General features: G+C 31.5%; 1 protein-coding gene across 1 annotated transcript; it reads left to right on the plus strand.

Annotated features, from left to right (window-relative positions):
- The first annotated feature begins 6493 nt into the window (after window positions 1–6493).
- LOC115971632 lies at window positions 6494–9729 on the plus strand. The gene is made up of 5 exons (XM_031091631.1): window positions 6494–6497; window positions 6901–7198; window positions 9167–9262; window positions 9394–9471; window positions 9564–9729. The coding sequence occupies exons 1-5, from the start codon at window positions 6494–6496 to the stop codon at window positions 9631–9633; spliced, it is 546 nt and encodes a 181-aa protein (XP_030947491.1). The 3' UTR covers window positions 9634–9729.
- Window positions 9730–14175: the final 4446 nt, after the last annotated feature.

Consider the following 14175-nt stretch of genomic DNA (forward strand, 5'->3'; position numbering starts at 1 on the left):
ATTTTGGGGATATTTTGGTCATTTTATCGATTTCGAGGTATTTTGGTCATTTGTTCGAAATTACTTCGTTCGTACCGAACTACTTGCAGAATCAAATCCTGTTCCAGTTTCAGTGTATTTTTGGTCATCTTAAAGGTTTTTGGAGTATTTTGCCCATCTTAGAGGTTTCAAGGTACTTTTCCTCATTTTTTAGGTTTTGAGAGTATTTTTGTCTTTCAAGGTTTTAGGGTTTTTTTTTGGGGGGGGGGGGGTCATTTTAGAGGTTTCAAGGTATTTTTGGTCATTTGAGAGGTTTCGGGATATTTTGATCATTTTATTGATTTCGAGGCATTTTTGTTATTTTACAGGTTTCAGAGTATTTTTTTTCTCATTCTATAGAATTTGAGGGCATTTTTTTTAGTCATTTTAGCGATTTCAAGGGTGTATTAATTATTTTAGAGTTGTTTTTGGGTATTTTGGTCATTTGCTGGTTTCGTGGTATTTTTGCTAATTCTAGTGGTTTTAGAGGTATTTTGGTTATTTTAGAAGTTTCGGGAGTATCATGGTCATTTTACAAGTTAAGGGGTATTTTTTGTCATTTCAGAGATTTATGGAGTATTTTGGTCATTTTAGAGGTTTCAATGGGTATTTTGGTCATTTTCTTGGCTTAGGGGCATATTAGGCAATTTTAAGGTTTAGGGGTATTTTGGTCATTCACATGAATAAAATCAAATTTTCAGATACACATTCCAATCAACTCTCTATCTTTTCTCTATCTCATTTAAATATTATTTCTTCATTCCTTTTTTATTCTTTTCAAATTCCAAATAACTATATTTTTTAAATCTCCAATGGTGTAATTTTCATGCAATATTTATTTGTTATTTTTTTTATCAAATCTATGTTAGAGCATCCACAGCAATAGATCTATAATTTTAGCTATTTAGCATCACCAAAACTTACTTTATCTATTTTACCTACATACATGTTGCAGCAGTGGATCTATTTTAGCTTTCAACACAATAAAATAATATAAACAACACAAATAAAATAATATAATCACTACAATAAAATAATATATCCCACTACCCAAAAAAACCAACCACAAACACCTCTACCATAAGCCACAGCCACAACCACCACCAACACCACCACCACCACCACCGGTCCATAGCAGAAATAAAAAAATAAAAAATAAAAAATAAAAAAAAAACCAAGTCTCCAATCTTCTTTTTCCTTAGCAACGGCCACAACCACAGCCGCCACCACCACCAGTCCACAACATATATATAAAAAGTAAAAAAAACCCACGACGAGCAAGCACCGATCATGTCGTCGAGCTGGGTCGGCAGAAGCGGTGGATCGACGGCTTGGGTGATCGGAGTTGAGAGAGTGAGAGATCGGAGTAAGAGTGAGAGGCCGGCCGGAGTGAGGGAGTGAGAGGCCGGAGTGCGAGAGTGAGAGACCGGAGTAGTGAGGGAGTGAGACCGGAGCAAGGGACTGAGAGATCGGATTGAGGGAGAGTGATGTTCAGACTTCAGAGAGAGAGAGAGAGAGAGAGGCATTATTTTAATCTACCAGAAGATTAAAATAATAATATTTTTTTTTTGCTCCTTATGAACAGTGCACATCTATTTTTAGATGTGCACTGTAGCAGTGGAGCTAAAATTTTTAGATTTAGCTCCACTGCTGGAGCATCATTTTAGCAGCAATGTAGCTAAAATATAACAATATAATAATATAACTACACTGCTACAAATGCTCTTAGTCTTGTGCAAATTCTTTGGAATTTTTATGTAATTTAAAATTTATCAAATTTTCCTATATTTTAGGAATGAGTTTATCCATTAATTCTTCCCTAAAAAATTCACTAGTTTTTAAATTTTTATCTGTTAATTATGAATATTCATTAACTTATAATTATCTCTTTCTATTTATTTTAATAAAAATACACTATCTAATCTTAATTTAAGATATTATTATTCTAATTCATTAAATTCTAATTAATTTTCCTTTTAAAAATACTTACCGTAATTACTCCATTAAGTCATTTTTTATTTTTTATTTTTGTTTTGAGGAACATTTTAGTGATTAGTATTTTTTTTTAATAAAGCAAAAGTATATCATTAATCTCTATATATATATATATATAACCGAAGGTTTTGAAGCTCCCACAATTTTCTACGTCACTATTTTTTTTTTTTAAATTCTTTTTATTTTATTTATTTAAGTTTAATTTTTTTTAAAGAAAAATAACCCGACTATTCTAAAAAAACCTACTCTTTAAAAAACCGTGAACTCTGCCTGCTCTTCTCTCTACCTCTCTCACACACTCCTGAAACTAAAAATCTCTCTTCTCCTATGGCTATCACAATCCAGGCCAGGCCATCAAGGCACGCCAGATCTTCAACAGTCGTGGCAATCCCATAGTCGAGGTTCGATTCTTAAATTCCCATGTCCCTGATCTGTGTGTTTTTGTCGATAGTGTGTTATAGATTGTTTTGTTTCGTATTGAAAATCTGTGTCTATGACCAACGCCAGATCTTCAACAGTCGTGGCAACCCCACAGTCGAGGTTCGATTCTTAAATTCCCATGTCCCTGATCTGTGTGTTTTTGTCGATAGTGTGTTATTGACTGTTTTGTTTCGTATTGAAAATCTGTGTGTCTATGACCATCATACACAAGGGTTTTGTTAATGATTAATTAATCAAATCTTTGTTCCTTAATCATGTAGGTCGTTGTGACAACCTCAGATGGTGCTTTTTATAGAGCCGCTATTCCAAGTGGTGCATCCACTGGTATGTTCCTTAATCAAATCTTCGTGTTTTTTTTTTTTTTTAATTATTAGTCTTAGATTAGTAATACTTAATCTGAGCGGTGAAATGAACTATGGAGACGATAATTTTCATTTATGTTGTTAGATCATTTTGAAAATACATGATATAGTGAAGAAATTGTGAGAGGATTTGAACATTCAAATATGTTTTGGTGTTTTGTCTCATAGACCAAACTCTGTGTCCTTTTTTTTTGTTTTCCTTTAGGAATTTATGAGGCACTTGAACTAAGGGATGGAGGTTCAGACTACCTTGGAAAAGGTGTATCAAAGGTAAGTTTAATTTATTAGCAAATTTGTAATTAAGCATATTCAGATCAGGGTTGGGTTTTTTTTTGTTTCTTTTATCTCTGTTTTGTTTTTTCTTTATATATTAATTAGTGGGTTTTCAAACATGGGCTTCTTCCTCTAGAGGTGGAAGATTCTTTCTTTAATTTTTGGTTATTGGTTCTGGATTTACATTACTTTGCTATTATTATTATTATTTTCATACGTGATTGTGTTACCCTTTATTGCATACCAATAGCAGTTTGCATTAAGTAGTGTAGTTAAGCCTCTGACATTATCTAGAAAGCTTAAGAGTTTATATTCAACCTTTCTAATGGTTTCCAAAATGTCCAAATATTATTCAAAACCTTCAATTATGTATTTTTGTAATGGCTACCTTGTCCTACTGATTAATCACCTCCAGGTAGCAGTTACTGCATCTACTCAGCAATGTAGAATGCAGCATTCAATGATGGTGTGTCATGAGTTGCATAGAGACTAACTCATGGTGAAATCAATTAATTTAGCTAATGTATACATGAGAATGAGATTAAAATGAATGCACATTCAAACTAAATCTAATTTTGCTCTATCCGTACCTGGTATATGGGGCACGTCCTTTCATAATCATGGACATGGCCATAAAATGTAATATCTACCCTGTACTTCTGCCAAAGCTTCTGCATATCATTCCTTCCCATGGGCTCTGAAAATGAGCCCTCTTGGCCAAACCAATCGTTAGAGGAATACCGTAGGGGACGATGAGCAGCAAAGATCAACCAAGGTTGTTTTCGCCTATCAACTGATGCAAGGCACTTCTCAATGAACTTATACTGTTCTGACCCTCTCTCCAGTCATGCTTAGTGTCAGCTATACAAAAGTGAAACATGCCATAATTTGTTGAATACCTATATGTAAATGACAATTATGGTCACTAAACTTAGAATGAAGGATATACTCCACAACAAACAAATCAATGTAAGAGAAATGGACCAAACTGATTGTTGGAAAGGTTTGGCAACTCCTCTAATTTTACTTTCATCTAAAAATAAAAACACTTTCAATTTTTGTAGGACTCTATATTCAAACAATAACAAGGGTGTGAAAATGTAAAGAACATATAAATTAAATTTACCAAAACTTAGCTCTATTCTCAGCAGGAACATAGTATAAGGTCTCAGCAATCACACCACATTCCCCACCTGAATCTGTACTAGTATAGAAGGAACCTGAATCCGGCCAATCACGTTCATGATTACCACTGCAAGATGATCAATTGAAAGATTCATTAACCAGTTTTATCAAGTAAGGCATATATGGAACAGTAGAAGTAATGGGCTCCACCTTTAGCAGGAATTAATCCCAATCTACAATGTATCCATCTGCATATGCTATATCTCCTATGTGGAATACTATAAATATTGGGGCCTTGAAGCTTATTTCATCATAATTTACCACAAATTAATTGATACTATATGACCTATTATCTATATATCTTTAAAAGAAAAGGTTTTTAAAAGGATTTTTTTTTTTTTAATTTTTAATTTTTTTTGCCCTGTTTGAAGCTTCTCAATGGGTATCACTAAGACTTAGTAAGAAAACCACAAATATGATAAACCATATGTAAATTTACTTTAAAATTTGATTCACGGTTCACACTATTGTTTTTATTACATTCCTATGTGTTATTCTATAGACTCTTACATTTATCATTTTCATTATGTTATGATGTTTAGAAATCATTTATTTTTAGGAGTGACCTTCTTGCATCAATTTATAGTGGTAGGTGATGAATTTTGATAAATGTCAAGTTTTGCTGAAGGAGCTTACAGGTATTGATATAAATTTCATGTAAAATTGTGAGTGGTGTTAATGCATTCACTTAAAAGTGATTGTCTATTCAGTACTATTAGAAATAATTCTTGCTGCTGGTTGGGTCGTGGGTCGTGTAATTAATTGGATGCGTCGTGGACATAAAAGAAATCCATTTATGAATGAGGAGGAGGAGGAATACATGTTGCGTACACACCTTTTTTAAAGGTTTAATTCATTCAACTGACTACCTACTATTGTAGTTTACTTTTTTTTTTTTTCTTCAATCCTTTTATTATGGTTGCTATTGAAAAGTAGAGATAGAGTTATTTTTTGTTATTTATTTTTTTTTTTTGGCTTACAAATTCTATTAAGTTCTTTTATGTGTTTCTGTACAGTTTTATAGGCTCTATTCAGTATTGTTAGTGGAAGCAATGGACTTGCTTGGTGATTTTGTTGAAGGTAGAGATAGAGTTATTTTCTGTTTTTTGCTCTCGTGCCTTGCTGCTTGCTTTGTTGTATAAGGTGAATGGGGAAATTGTGAGTGGTGTTAATGCATTCACTTAAAAGTGATTGTCTATTCAGTACTATTAGAAATAATTCTTGCTGCTGGTTGGGTCGTGTAATTAATTGGATGTGTCGTGGACATAAAAGAAATCCATTTATGAATGAGGAGGAGGAATACATGTTGCGTACACACCTTTTTTAAAGGTTTAATTCATTCAACTGACTACCTACTATTGTAGTTTACTTTTTTTTTTTTTTTTTCTTCAATCCTTTTATTATGGTTGCTATTGAAAAGTAGAGATAGAGTTATTTTTTGTTTTTTTGTTTTTTTGTTTTTTTTTTTTGGCTTACAAATTCTATTAAGTTCTTTTATGTGTTTCTGTACAGTTTTATAGGCTCTATTCAGTATTGTTAGTGGAAGCAATTGGACTTGCTTGGTGATTTTGTTGAAGGTAGAGATAGAGTTATTTTCTGTTTTTTGCTCTCATGCCTTGCTGCTTGCTTTGTTGTATATGTTCTTGCTGCTGGTTGTGCAAGGTGAATGGGGAAAGGAGTTGCCTTTGCTGGGTTTTTTGGTTCAATAAGAAAATGAGGAAGCTTTATATGTTTTTGGTCGTGCTTTCTTTGAGTTTCTTTGAGAGGTTGTTCTGATTGCTGTGGAGAGTTGTTGGTGGTCTCGGCCCTCTCAAGTTTGTGGGAAAGAAGGGAACTTTTTGTATTTTTGGGCTAAGAAAGGGTTCTGTTTATGGAGTTATGGAGGGCTGGAACAGTGGTACTTTTTGTATTTGTTTTGTTACTTTTTTTTCTTTTCTATCTCATTTGTTTGTATTTAATTGTGCTTAAAAATAGCCAATGTTATTGTCCATTGTACCTAGATAAATAAATCACTTTGTTGTATACTGTAGAATATGAGCAGCAAGATAGAGTCACAAAAAATTGCCCCCTTTTGTAAAATATGTTGCTATCTAATTTTATAAAGAACATTTTTTTACCGTTGAATTGGCTTATCACACATGGAATATATGTAATTTGTTTTAAATCTAACCTACATTTGTAAAGGGTTTGTGATGTTTCCTTCCTTAGGGGTATAGAGTATGGGTATGTACACTTCACTTGAAACTGTAATTTGTGTATACACAAATTTTATTATTAATAGAAAATTTTTGTTGTGATTGTTTAAATATGAGCTATGAAAACAAGTTTTGAGTAAAAAGTGAAGAAGATGGTTAATTTTTTTAATAATTTGATAATTTAAGAAGAGGGTGTTTGAACCTAACAAATATGACTATAATGTTATATAAATTTTGTAGATATTCTTTGTGCTTTCCCGTGCATCGCACGGGTTAGCGACTAGTTTTTAATAAAAGACAAACTTATCAGGTTATAATCATTTAGTCCATACGTTTCTTTCATTAAAAAAAAAAAAAAAAAAAAAAAAGGTTCAAAATAAGCCCATTTTAGTCACAATAAGCCCCCTTACTCACCACTTCAAAATTTTCAGCCTCCCACTTAATTTTTTTTAGATTTCCCGCTTCTTTTTGTCTCATTTTCTGCCTCCACCCACATTTTCCTTTCACTCACTCTCTCTCTGTCTCTCTCTGCCGCGGATCTCCCTCACCTGATCTCGCCGCCGACAACCACCATCCACATTGCAGCTGTCAACGACGGCGTGGTGGCTTCCCTTCTTCCTTTACCAGCCTTCCCCTTCACCCATCTCCTCTCCAGCTCTTCTTCTTTACTCAAATCTCATCCTCCTCCAAAATTTCAAACCCCAAGCCCCAGCCTCTACCCAAAGCTAGGTAAGTCTCTCTAGCTTTCTTTCCGATTTTGTAGTTATTTTGTGTATATATTTGTAGTTAAATTTTTGATTTTGGTTAAAGTTTGGTTTGGATTATGTGTAGTAAAAGTTTAGTTTGGATTATGGTTTTGGTTTGGATTAAAATTTGATTTTGGTTAATTTTCTTACTCTCTTTTTCATAATTTTTTCCCATTTTTTCTCTCAATTTTTTTTTCTGGGTTGCTGGTTTTTTTGGGTTCTGTTAATGCCCCACCTGCTATTTGACCTTCTATATTGTTCTCTCTGTAATGTGGTAATGGTGGAATGTAGGTAGTATCAAGAATTTAACTTCTAGTATGGGAAAGGAATATACTGTTTGCTATGTAGTAATTGTCTTTTAGCTTTCTGTAATTTTGTTGGATTGTGCTGTTATGTACTGTATGTTTCCTTAAGTTTAGTTAAAGTCCACATGATATTCTACCTGGGTTTTTGTTTAAACTCTTTCTTATATAATATAAATTATCAGTGAGTTAGTGGTGGAAGGTATGAACTGAGCTTATTTTTTATTTGATCTTTGATGTACTGGCTCCATTTCTGTTTTGAGAAAAAATATAAAATAGGAGTATTGGAGTTCCTGTCTCATATATTTAATTGAGAATAAATTTTTAGGAAAGAAAAAAATTTGAACCTTGTGATGGGACTTAGAATATACCCTTACTGGGTATCAGTAACCAGCAATTTATAAATTATAAAAAAATTTATTATTTATTAACCTCATGCACGTATTGTGCGCATGCTTAAAGACATTTTTAAATTAAAAAAAAAATATTAATTGTTCAAAATTACTCACTGTATGCACATATAGGAGCCTCATAGACATGAAGGCGTGTTCATTGCTAAGGGTAAAGAAGATGCTATTGTTACTAAGAATTTGGTCCCTGCTGTAGCTGTCTACAACGAGAAAAGGATCTCTATCCCGGTCAATTTCTATGTGCTTGATATTTATTTTTTGTGTTCATAGTGTTAAACATCAAGCACTGCTTCTCTCTCTTTCTCTAGAAATTTCTAGAATTTCTCACACAATCTCTTTATCTCTAGAATTCTCTAGAGCTTCCTTGCATTAGTTAATCTCAGCCACTACTTTACAAGAGATATTTTTACTATTAGTCAAAGACAATAAAAGAGATATTTTTACTAATAGTCAAAGACAATAAAAGGATGTGCTAGAGAATTCAAGTCGGTGAGTTAACCGACTTTAAGCATGTATAAATATGTAGAATTTGTGCTTAGAGTAAAGAAGTCAAGTGTGAGCTAGTGTTTTTGAGGATAGTGTGTGTGAATGTAAATTAAAAGAGAAGTGAAGCAAAGTCAAAGGAGAGCTAAGTGTCAGTTGGTGTGCATGTGTATTTGGTGAGTGTGTATGTAATAGTGCCGTGTGTGTATTGATGCAATAAGAGTGCTTGTAAAATGTTGTAATCCAAAGAGTTAAGTTTTTAAATAAAAACTTTTTGTTCAATCTTTTGTTCAATAATTTAGTGGTAGAGCTTTCGCTAATTCAACACATAGTTGGGTAAATTTTCCATCTTTATGGTTTAAAAGTGTGTTTGGATTAATATTTGTTGATTTGTTGAAGTGGGTATACCTAGAAACAATGAGCTTAGGTGAAAATGTTTTACTTTTTGGTCTTTTTGAGCTTATTTTGACGGATATTTTTGTGTTCAGAGTGGTAAATATATTTGTGTTCTAAAGGATCTCTATCAATTAAATGTGCTTGGCATTCATTTTGGAGTTCATTGTTTGGTAAAAATATCATCTTTATGATTTGAAAGTGTGTTTGGATTAACAATTTTCTGATTTGTTGAAAGTGGGCATGTCTAGGAAAAAAACGAGCTTAGCTAAAAAAGTTAATTTTTTGGATTTTTTGAGCTTATAGTGATAGTTATATATTAGTTATGTTTGGACTTTAAGAATTATCATTTTGCTTTTACAGAATGAAGATGGAACAAAAGTTGAATACAGGGTTTGGAATCCGTTTCGTTCAAAGTTGGCTACCACCATTCTTGGTGGGGTTGATGAAATATGGATTGTGAGCGTCTGTTTTACTTCTCAATTTCATTTCATTTGTGTGCTTCATATGTCTTTGTTTCATTATGATTATTAAATCTATGAATAATTGAACTCTTTTTCCTCTGTTTGTGTTTTGATATCTTAATGAAGAAACCTGGTGCACGGGTGCTTTACCTTGGGGCTGCTTCTGGAACCACAGTCTCTCATGTGTCTGACATTGTTGGTCCTGTGAGTAGTTATTATGAAAAATGTGGTCTTTACATTCTTGTTTACTGGGAAGTGTTGCTTAAAGTTAAAAAATTGTTGTATTTTGATTGTAGACTGGAGTGGTTTATGCAGTGGAATTTTCTCATAGAAGTGGTTTTAATATGCTTTAACACATGGTTTTAATGTGAATAAAGTCTCAAAGCATTTGGGCTAGTATTAAAACTATAGCAATTTTCTTTTGGGATCCTAAATCTATCACGGACAGACTTGAGTCAGCTGCAATATGTGATTTTTAATAAATTATGGAAAAATTATTTTGGACAGAATTTTTTGTGGTGCCTTGTATACATATAGGGCCATGTTCTCTTAAAATTTCAAATCAATCAGACAATGTTTCATGGACCTAACTATTTTTACAAGATGGCTGACCTGCTATGTAGTGAAACTGAAAGTACAACCCCTCTCACCTTTGTTTCACTTTGAGTTAATTTTTTGGTTTTTATTTTTGATTTTGTTTAAATTACATTCTAAAGTTTTAATTATTACTATATTGTTATATGGGCTTAAAGTGCTTGAATTTGTCAAAATAAATGCAAGCCTTTGAAATTCCTTCTATTTGAATAAAGAATGCCTACTATGAGGCATACAAATTATATGATGGTAAAGATGTTTAAATTTTGATTCTTAACAGATATGAATGTCCTTATATGTGGATTAACTTGCATGCAGTACAAGCTCTATGTTGATGGAAAATGGGGATATGATGAATTTGAACATCATGTGATTGGTGATTATGTGATTATGAACACGCTACATCTGTCTATGGATGACATGGATGTTGATAATGATACCTTTTCAGCATTAGGTGAGTCAAATATACCCTATGCTTGAAGTCATGATTACCATGATACTTTGGCCCTTCTCGTTGGCTTTTATATTTTGTTATGATTTTGATAGAGATCAGAAATTTTAGTGATATCTATATGTCTCTGTAGGCTTGACTTGAGGAGTTGTTTGAACTTTAGTGTTCTTAATACCTAACCAAGCTTTGCTCATTTGAAACCTATGAGCCTATGAAACAAGTTTTTATTTGGTATCTACTTCTTTTTCATTATATTACATTAGAATTTCATGTGTTGTATATATTTAATTAGTGTATTAATATATTCCTTATAAATTAAACTCATCTTTTACAGGCTAAGCATTCTTTGCTGGTGGTGAGTTCTGATTTTTTTTGAAGAGCCATATGTTTGGCTTGAGCATAGTAAGTGCTTTCTATTTAAATACTTGTAAAATTCTAAGGTGGTTTACATTAGAATTTCATAACTATTTTGTGATGGATTGTTGAGTGTGAGCAAGCAGGTGGCTTGCATGGTATAAGGTGCTTTACATTGATATTAGTAGTGTTGATTGTTTTGTGTATTTTTGAATGACTATTTTGCGCAGATTTCTTCTCCCCCCGCCCCACCTTAAAGTTCCCTGGTGAAAGCCATCTTGATATTGGTAATTTTGCTTAATAAGCAAGTGAAGAAAAAATGAAAATATTTGGTTCTAAGATTCTATTTTTGGTTTTCCCCCCTTTTTTGATTTTGTTTATGATATCAAGGCGTCTTGGTTTTTTTGCTTTAGTTGTTTTATCAGCAAGATCACATACGTTTTGGATTAGTGATATTCTTGTCATTTCTGTCTATTAGTTGGTAATGCTACATGTTTTATTTAATTATCACATTCACAGTATTCACCAGCTAGTTCTTTAATATTGATATACTAAACATGCTAATAGTATATATAATGTTTAAATTTGATGGTGGTGTTGTAGGTTGTTGAAGTGATAAGCATAGTGAATTCACAGTATTTACTAGCTAGTTCTTTAAAGAAAAATGCTAGTACCACAAATATGCTAATAGAATGCTAGTACCACATTGCTCTTTTTGTCATACTAATATACTAAATATGCTAATAGAATAATGTTTAAATTTGATGTAGTGCAGTAGGCTGTTGGAGTGACAAATAAAGGGACAAATAAAGTGAACTCATAGGTTGAAAAGACATGCATTTTTATTAGAGTATTTCAATAATTTCCTTTGTGGCCAAAATGTACCAAGGGGAAGAGAGTAGTTTAATTTCTTAAATCTTTTGGGGGGGGGGGTGAAAAATTAAAAAACACAGCTTACTCGAAAAAAGTGGATTAGTTTTATTCTCACTTTTGAGTTCTAAATGTAACCACTTCCCATGTCATTCCTCTCTCACAATATTTCCATCTATTTTAGTATGAGTGTGTAGAATTGATAGAGAATTACTTTGAGGTTCTTGTCAATTTCTCCGTTTATAGATAAAAATATGGTATATAATCTAATTTTATATTATTTCTTGCTTTTTCGGACATATCTAACTCATGTAATAATTTATTACATTTTTTTTGTAGCATTCTATGAACAATAAAGGACTTAAATTGTATATTGAATTGTGTATTGTATATGGTAGGGAAAAAACATTAATTATCTCTCATTTTTTTGTTTGGGATGTTGGGACTCAACATGTCTATTGTCTTTCTGTTATTCTCCAAAAGAAAGATTCTCTTATGATGTTAGACTATTATCTTTTTGGTTTGGGGAGTAGAACAAAGAATTAGGGTTTTTTTTTTTTTTGTTTTGTTTTTTGTTTGTTTGTTTTATTAACAATCTGTTTGTGTCTCCATTTAAATTCTTTTGCTTTAAGTTCATGATATGTTTTTTAAATGAGTGATATTTTGTATGTATTAATGAATTTTCATTTGCTTTAAATTCTTTTACTTTAATTTCTTTACAAATATCTTTTGATATGTTCTTTGTTATGATTGTTAATTTGGACTTATTTCTTTTGTAGAATGAGTCTTGATGTAAATTAAGGGTATGTTTGGTACACTGAATGTGGATTACAATAAGAATGGTAATATTTAGTACCGGGAATGAAATAACTATACCTATTCATTAGTTTGGTTGTGAGTTGTAATATTATAATAAAACTTATGATCTATTTTAGGATATAACTCATTCATATAATTATATTTCCTAGAAAATAATGTATTTTAAATTTTAGAGAGATGACTTATTTTTTGGTGATTTTTTATTTCCCTAATTGTTAGGTGAATATGAAAAGTTTATTTATTTGAAAATATATTAATGTTAGAAATTATTAAATCTACTAAGGAATAACTATTACAATCCTTTTAGATAGGAATAGTTATTTCACATTTTAAAGAGTAACTATTTATAAGGAATGATTATTTTCTGTGATAAAAACATAACCAAATTATTAAATAGTCAAATTATAGGAATAATTGTTACATTATAGTGTCTATTACAGTCTGCTAAACATGCCCTAAGTTTTGTTAAATGCATAAAGCTTTCATATCTTAGTTATGGTATTTTTGAAAAATATAGATGTTAAAATTTTACTTGGATGTTAAAACTATTTAGTAAGCATTTTTGTCATCTATTTTAGTTGACCTTTACATTGGTTTATGCTCTTTATTTCAGGTCAAAATATCGCATGCCTTGGGTTATAAATGATGTCGAGGGGAGATATATTTCCTTGCAACAAGTTTTAGCTTGGTTGCATATCTTCATGAGAAATTCGTTATCATTTGATTAGTATTTAAGTGAATAGATTCGAACTTATATTATGTATATGATATTGAACTTGGGTATTATTTTCCCTTATTAGTAGTTATTGATTGAGCAGTTGTTATGTTTATGAGTATTTGTGATTGGAAATTTGTGATGTGTATAAGAATGTGATTTGTTATTTCCCAACAGGTACCCATGTAAAATTCAAAATGTTAATTTTAAAGAAAAATCCAAAAAGAAATGTAAAATGTTATTAGAGACAACAATGTCGTCACTAATAATTTATCATATCATTAGTGACGACAAACAATATTATCGCTAATATGTAATTTTCAATGATGACATGTTTGTGGTCACTAATATATTATTATCTGTGACGACAGCAAGCATCATCGCTAGTAATGACATATTAGCGACAATAAAAATGTTGTCGTTAATAATAATCTACTAGCGACGACAAAAAAATTTGTCACTACTATTAAGCTAGTAGTGATGATATTTCATCTTGGATTCTTGAGTTATTTATGACGACAATTGTCATTATTAGCGACGTATTTGTTGTCGTTAATAGTTTTGTATTTGTGATGACATTAATATCGTCACTAAATTTCTTTTTTGTTACTTACCATTTTCGTTTAACGAAAGTTAGCGATGACATTTTTCGTTGCCAATATAATTAGTGACGATATTTAAAGCATTAGCAACGATTATATGCTGTCGCTAAAGACCAAATTTCTTGTAGTGATCACAATTGATTGAGCTAAGAAATACAATAATACTTTCGAGTTAGAATGTCATTATCATATGTATGAATGTAATTAGATGCCATAATTATAAGGTGGAACGAACAAAACCTTATCTTGTGTATTGTTTGTCTAGATATTATCGATTATCGATTATGACATTTTGAGCTTACTTTTCGTTTTTTTTTTTTTTTTTTTTTTTTTTTTTTTTGAGAAACAGCTTACCTTTCGTTTTGTACAATGGTGACTATATCAAAGTTAGAACTTTATACTACTATCACAAAGTTTATAAAATTAAGCTACGAAACTTATGTAGAGTGGAAGCAATTAGGCCACGTCAATTTTTGAAAATTATTGATAATTTTCAGGGGAAA

This window comes from Quercus lobata, chromosome 12 (assembly GCF_001633185.2).
Source record: "Quercus lobata isolate SW786 chromosome 12, ValleyOak3.0 Primary Assembly, whole genome shotgun sequence".
In the NCBI taxonomy this organism is placed as follows: domain Eukaryota; kingdom Viridiplantae; phylum Streptophyta; class Magnoliopsida; order Fagales; family Fagaceae; genus Quercus; species Quercus lobata.

What these genes read in the sequence shown, in the direction of transcription:
- LOC115971632 (XM_031091631.1), top strand. An exon ending in CAGCCTCTACCCAAAGCTAG is followed by an intron (nt 7,199 to 9,166) that starts GTAAGTCTCTCT and finishes TTGCTTTTACAG; the next exon opens with AATGAAGATGGAACAAAAGT. An exon ending in GGGTTGATGAAATATGGATT is followed by an intron (nt 9,263 to 9,393) that starts GTGAGCGTCTGT and finishes ATCTTAATGAAG; the next exon opens with AAACCTGGTGCACGGGTGCT.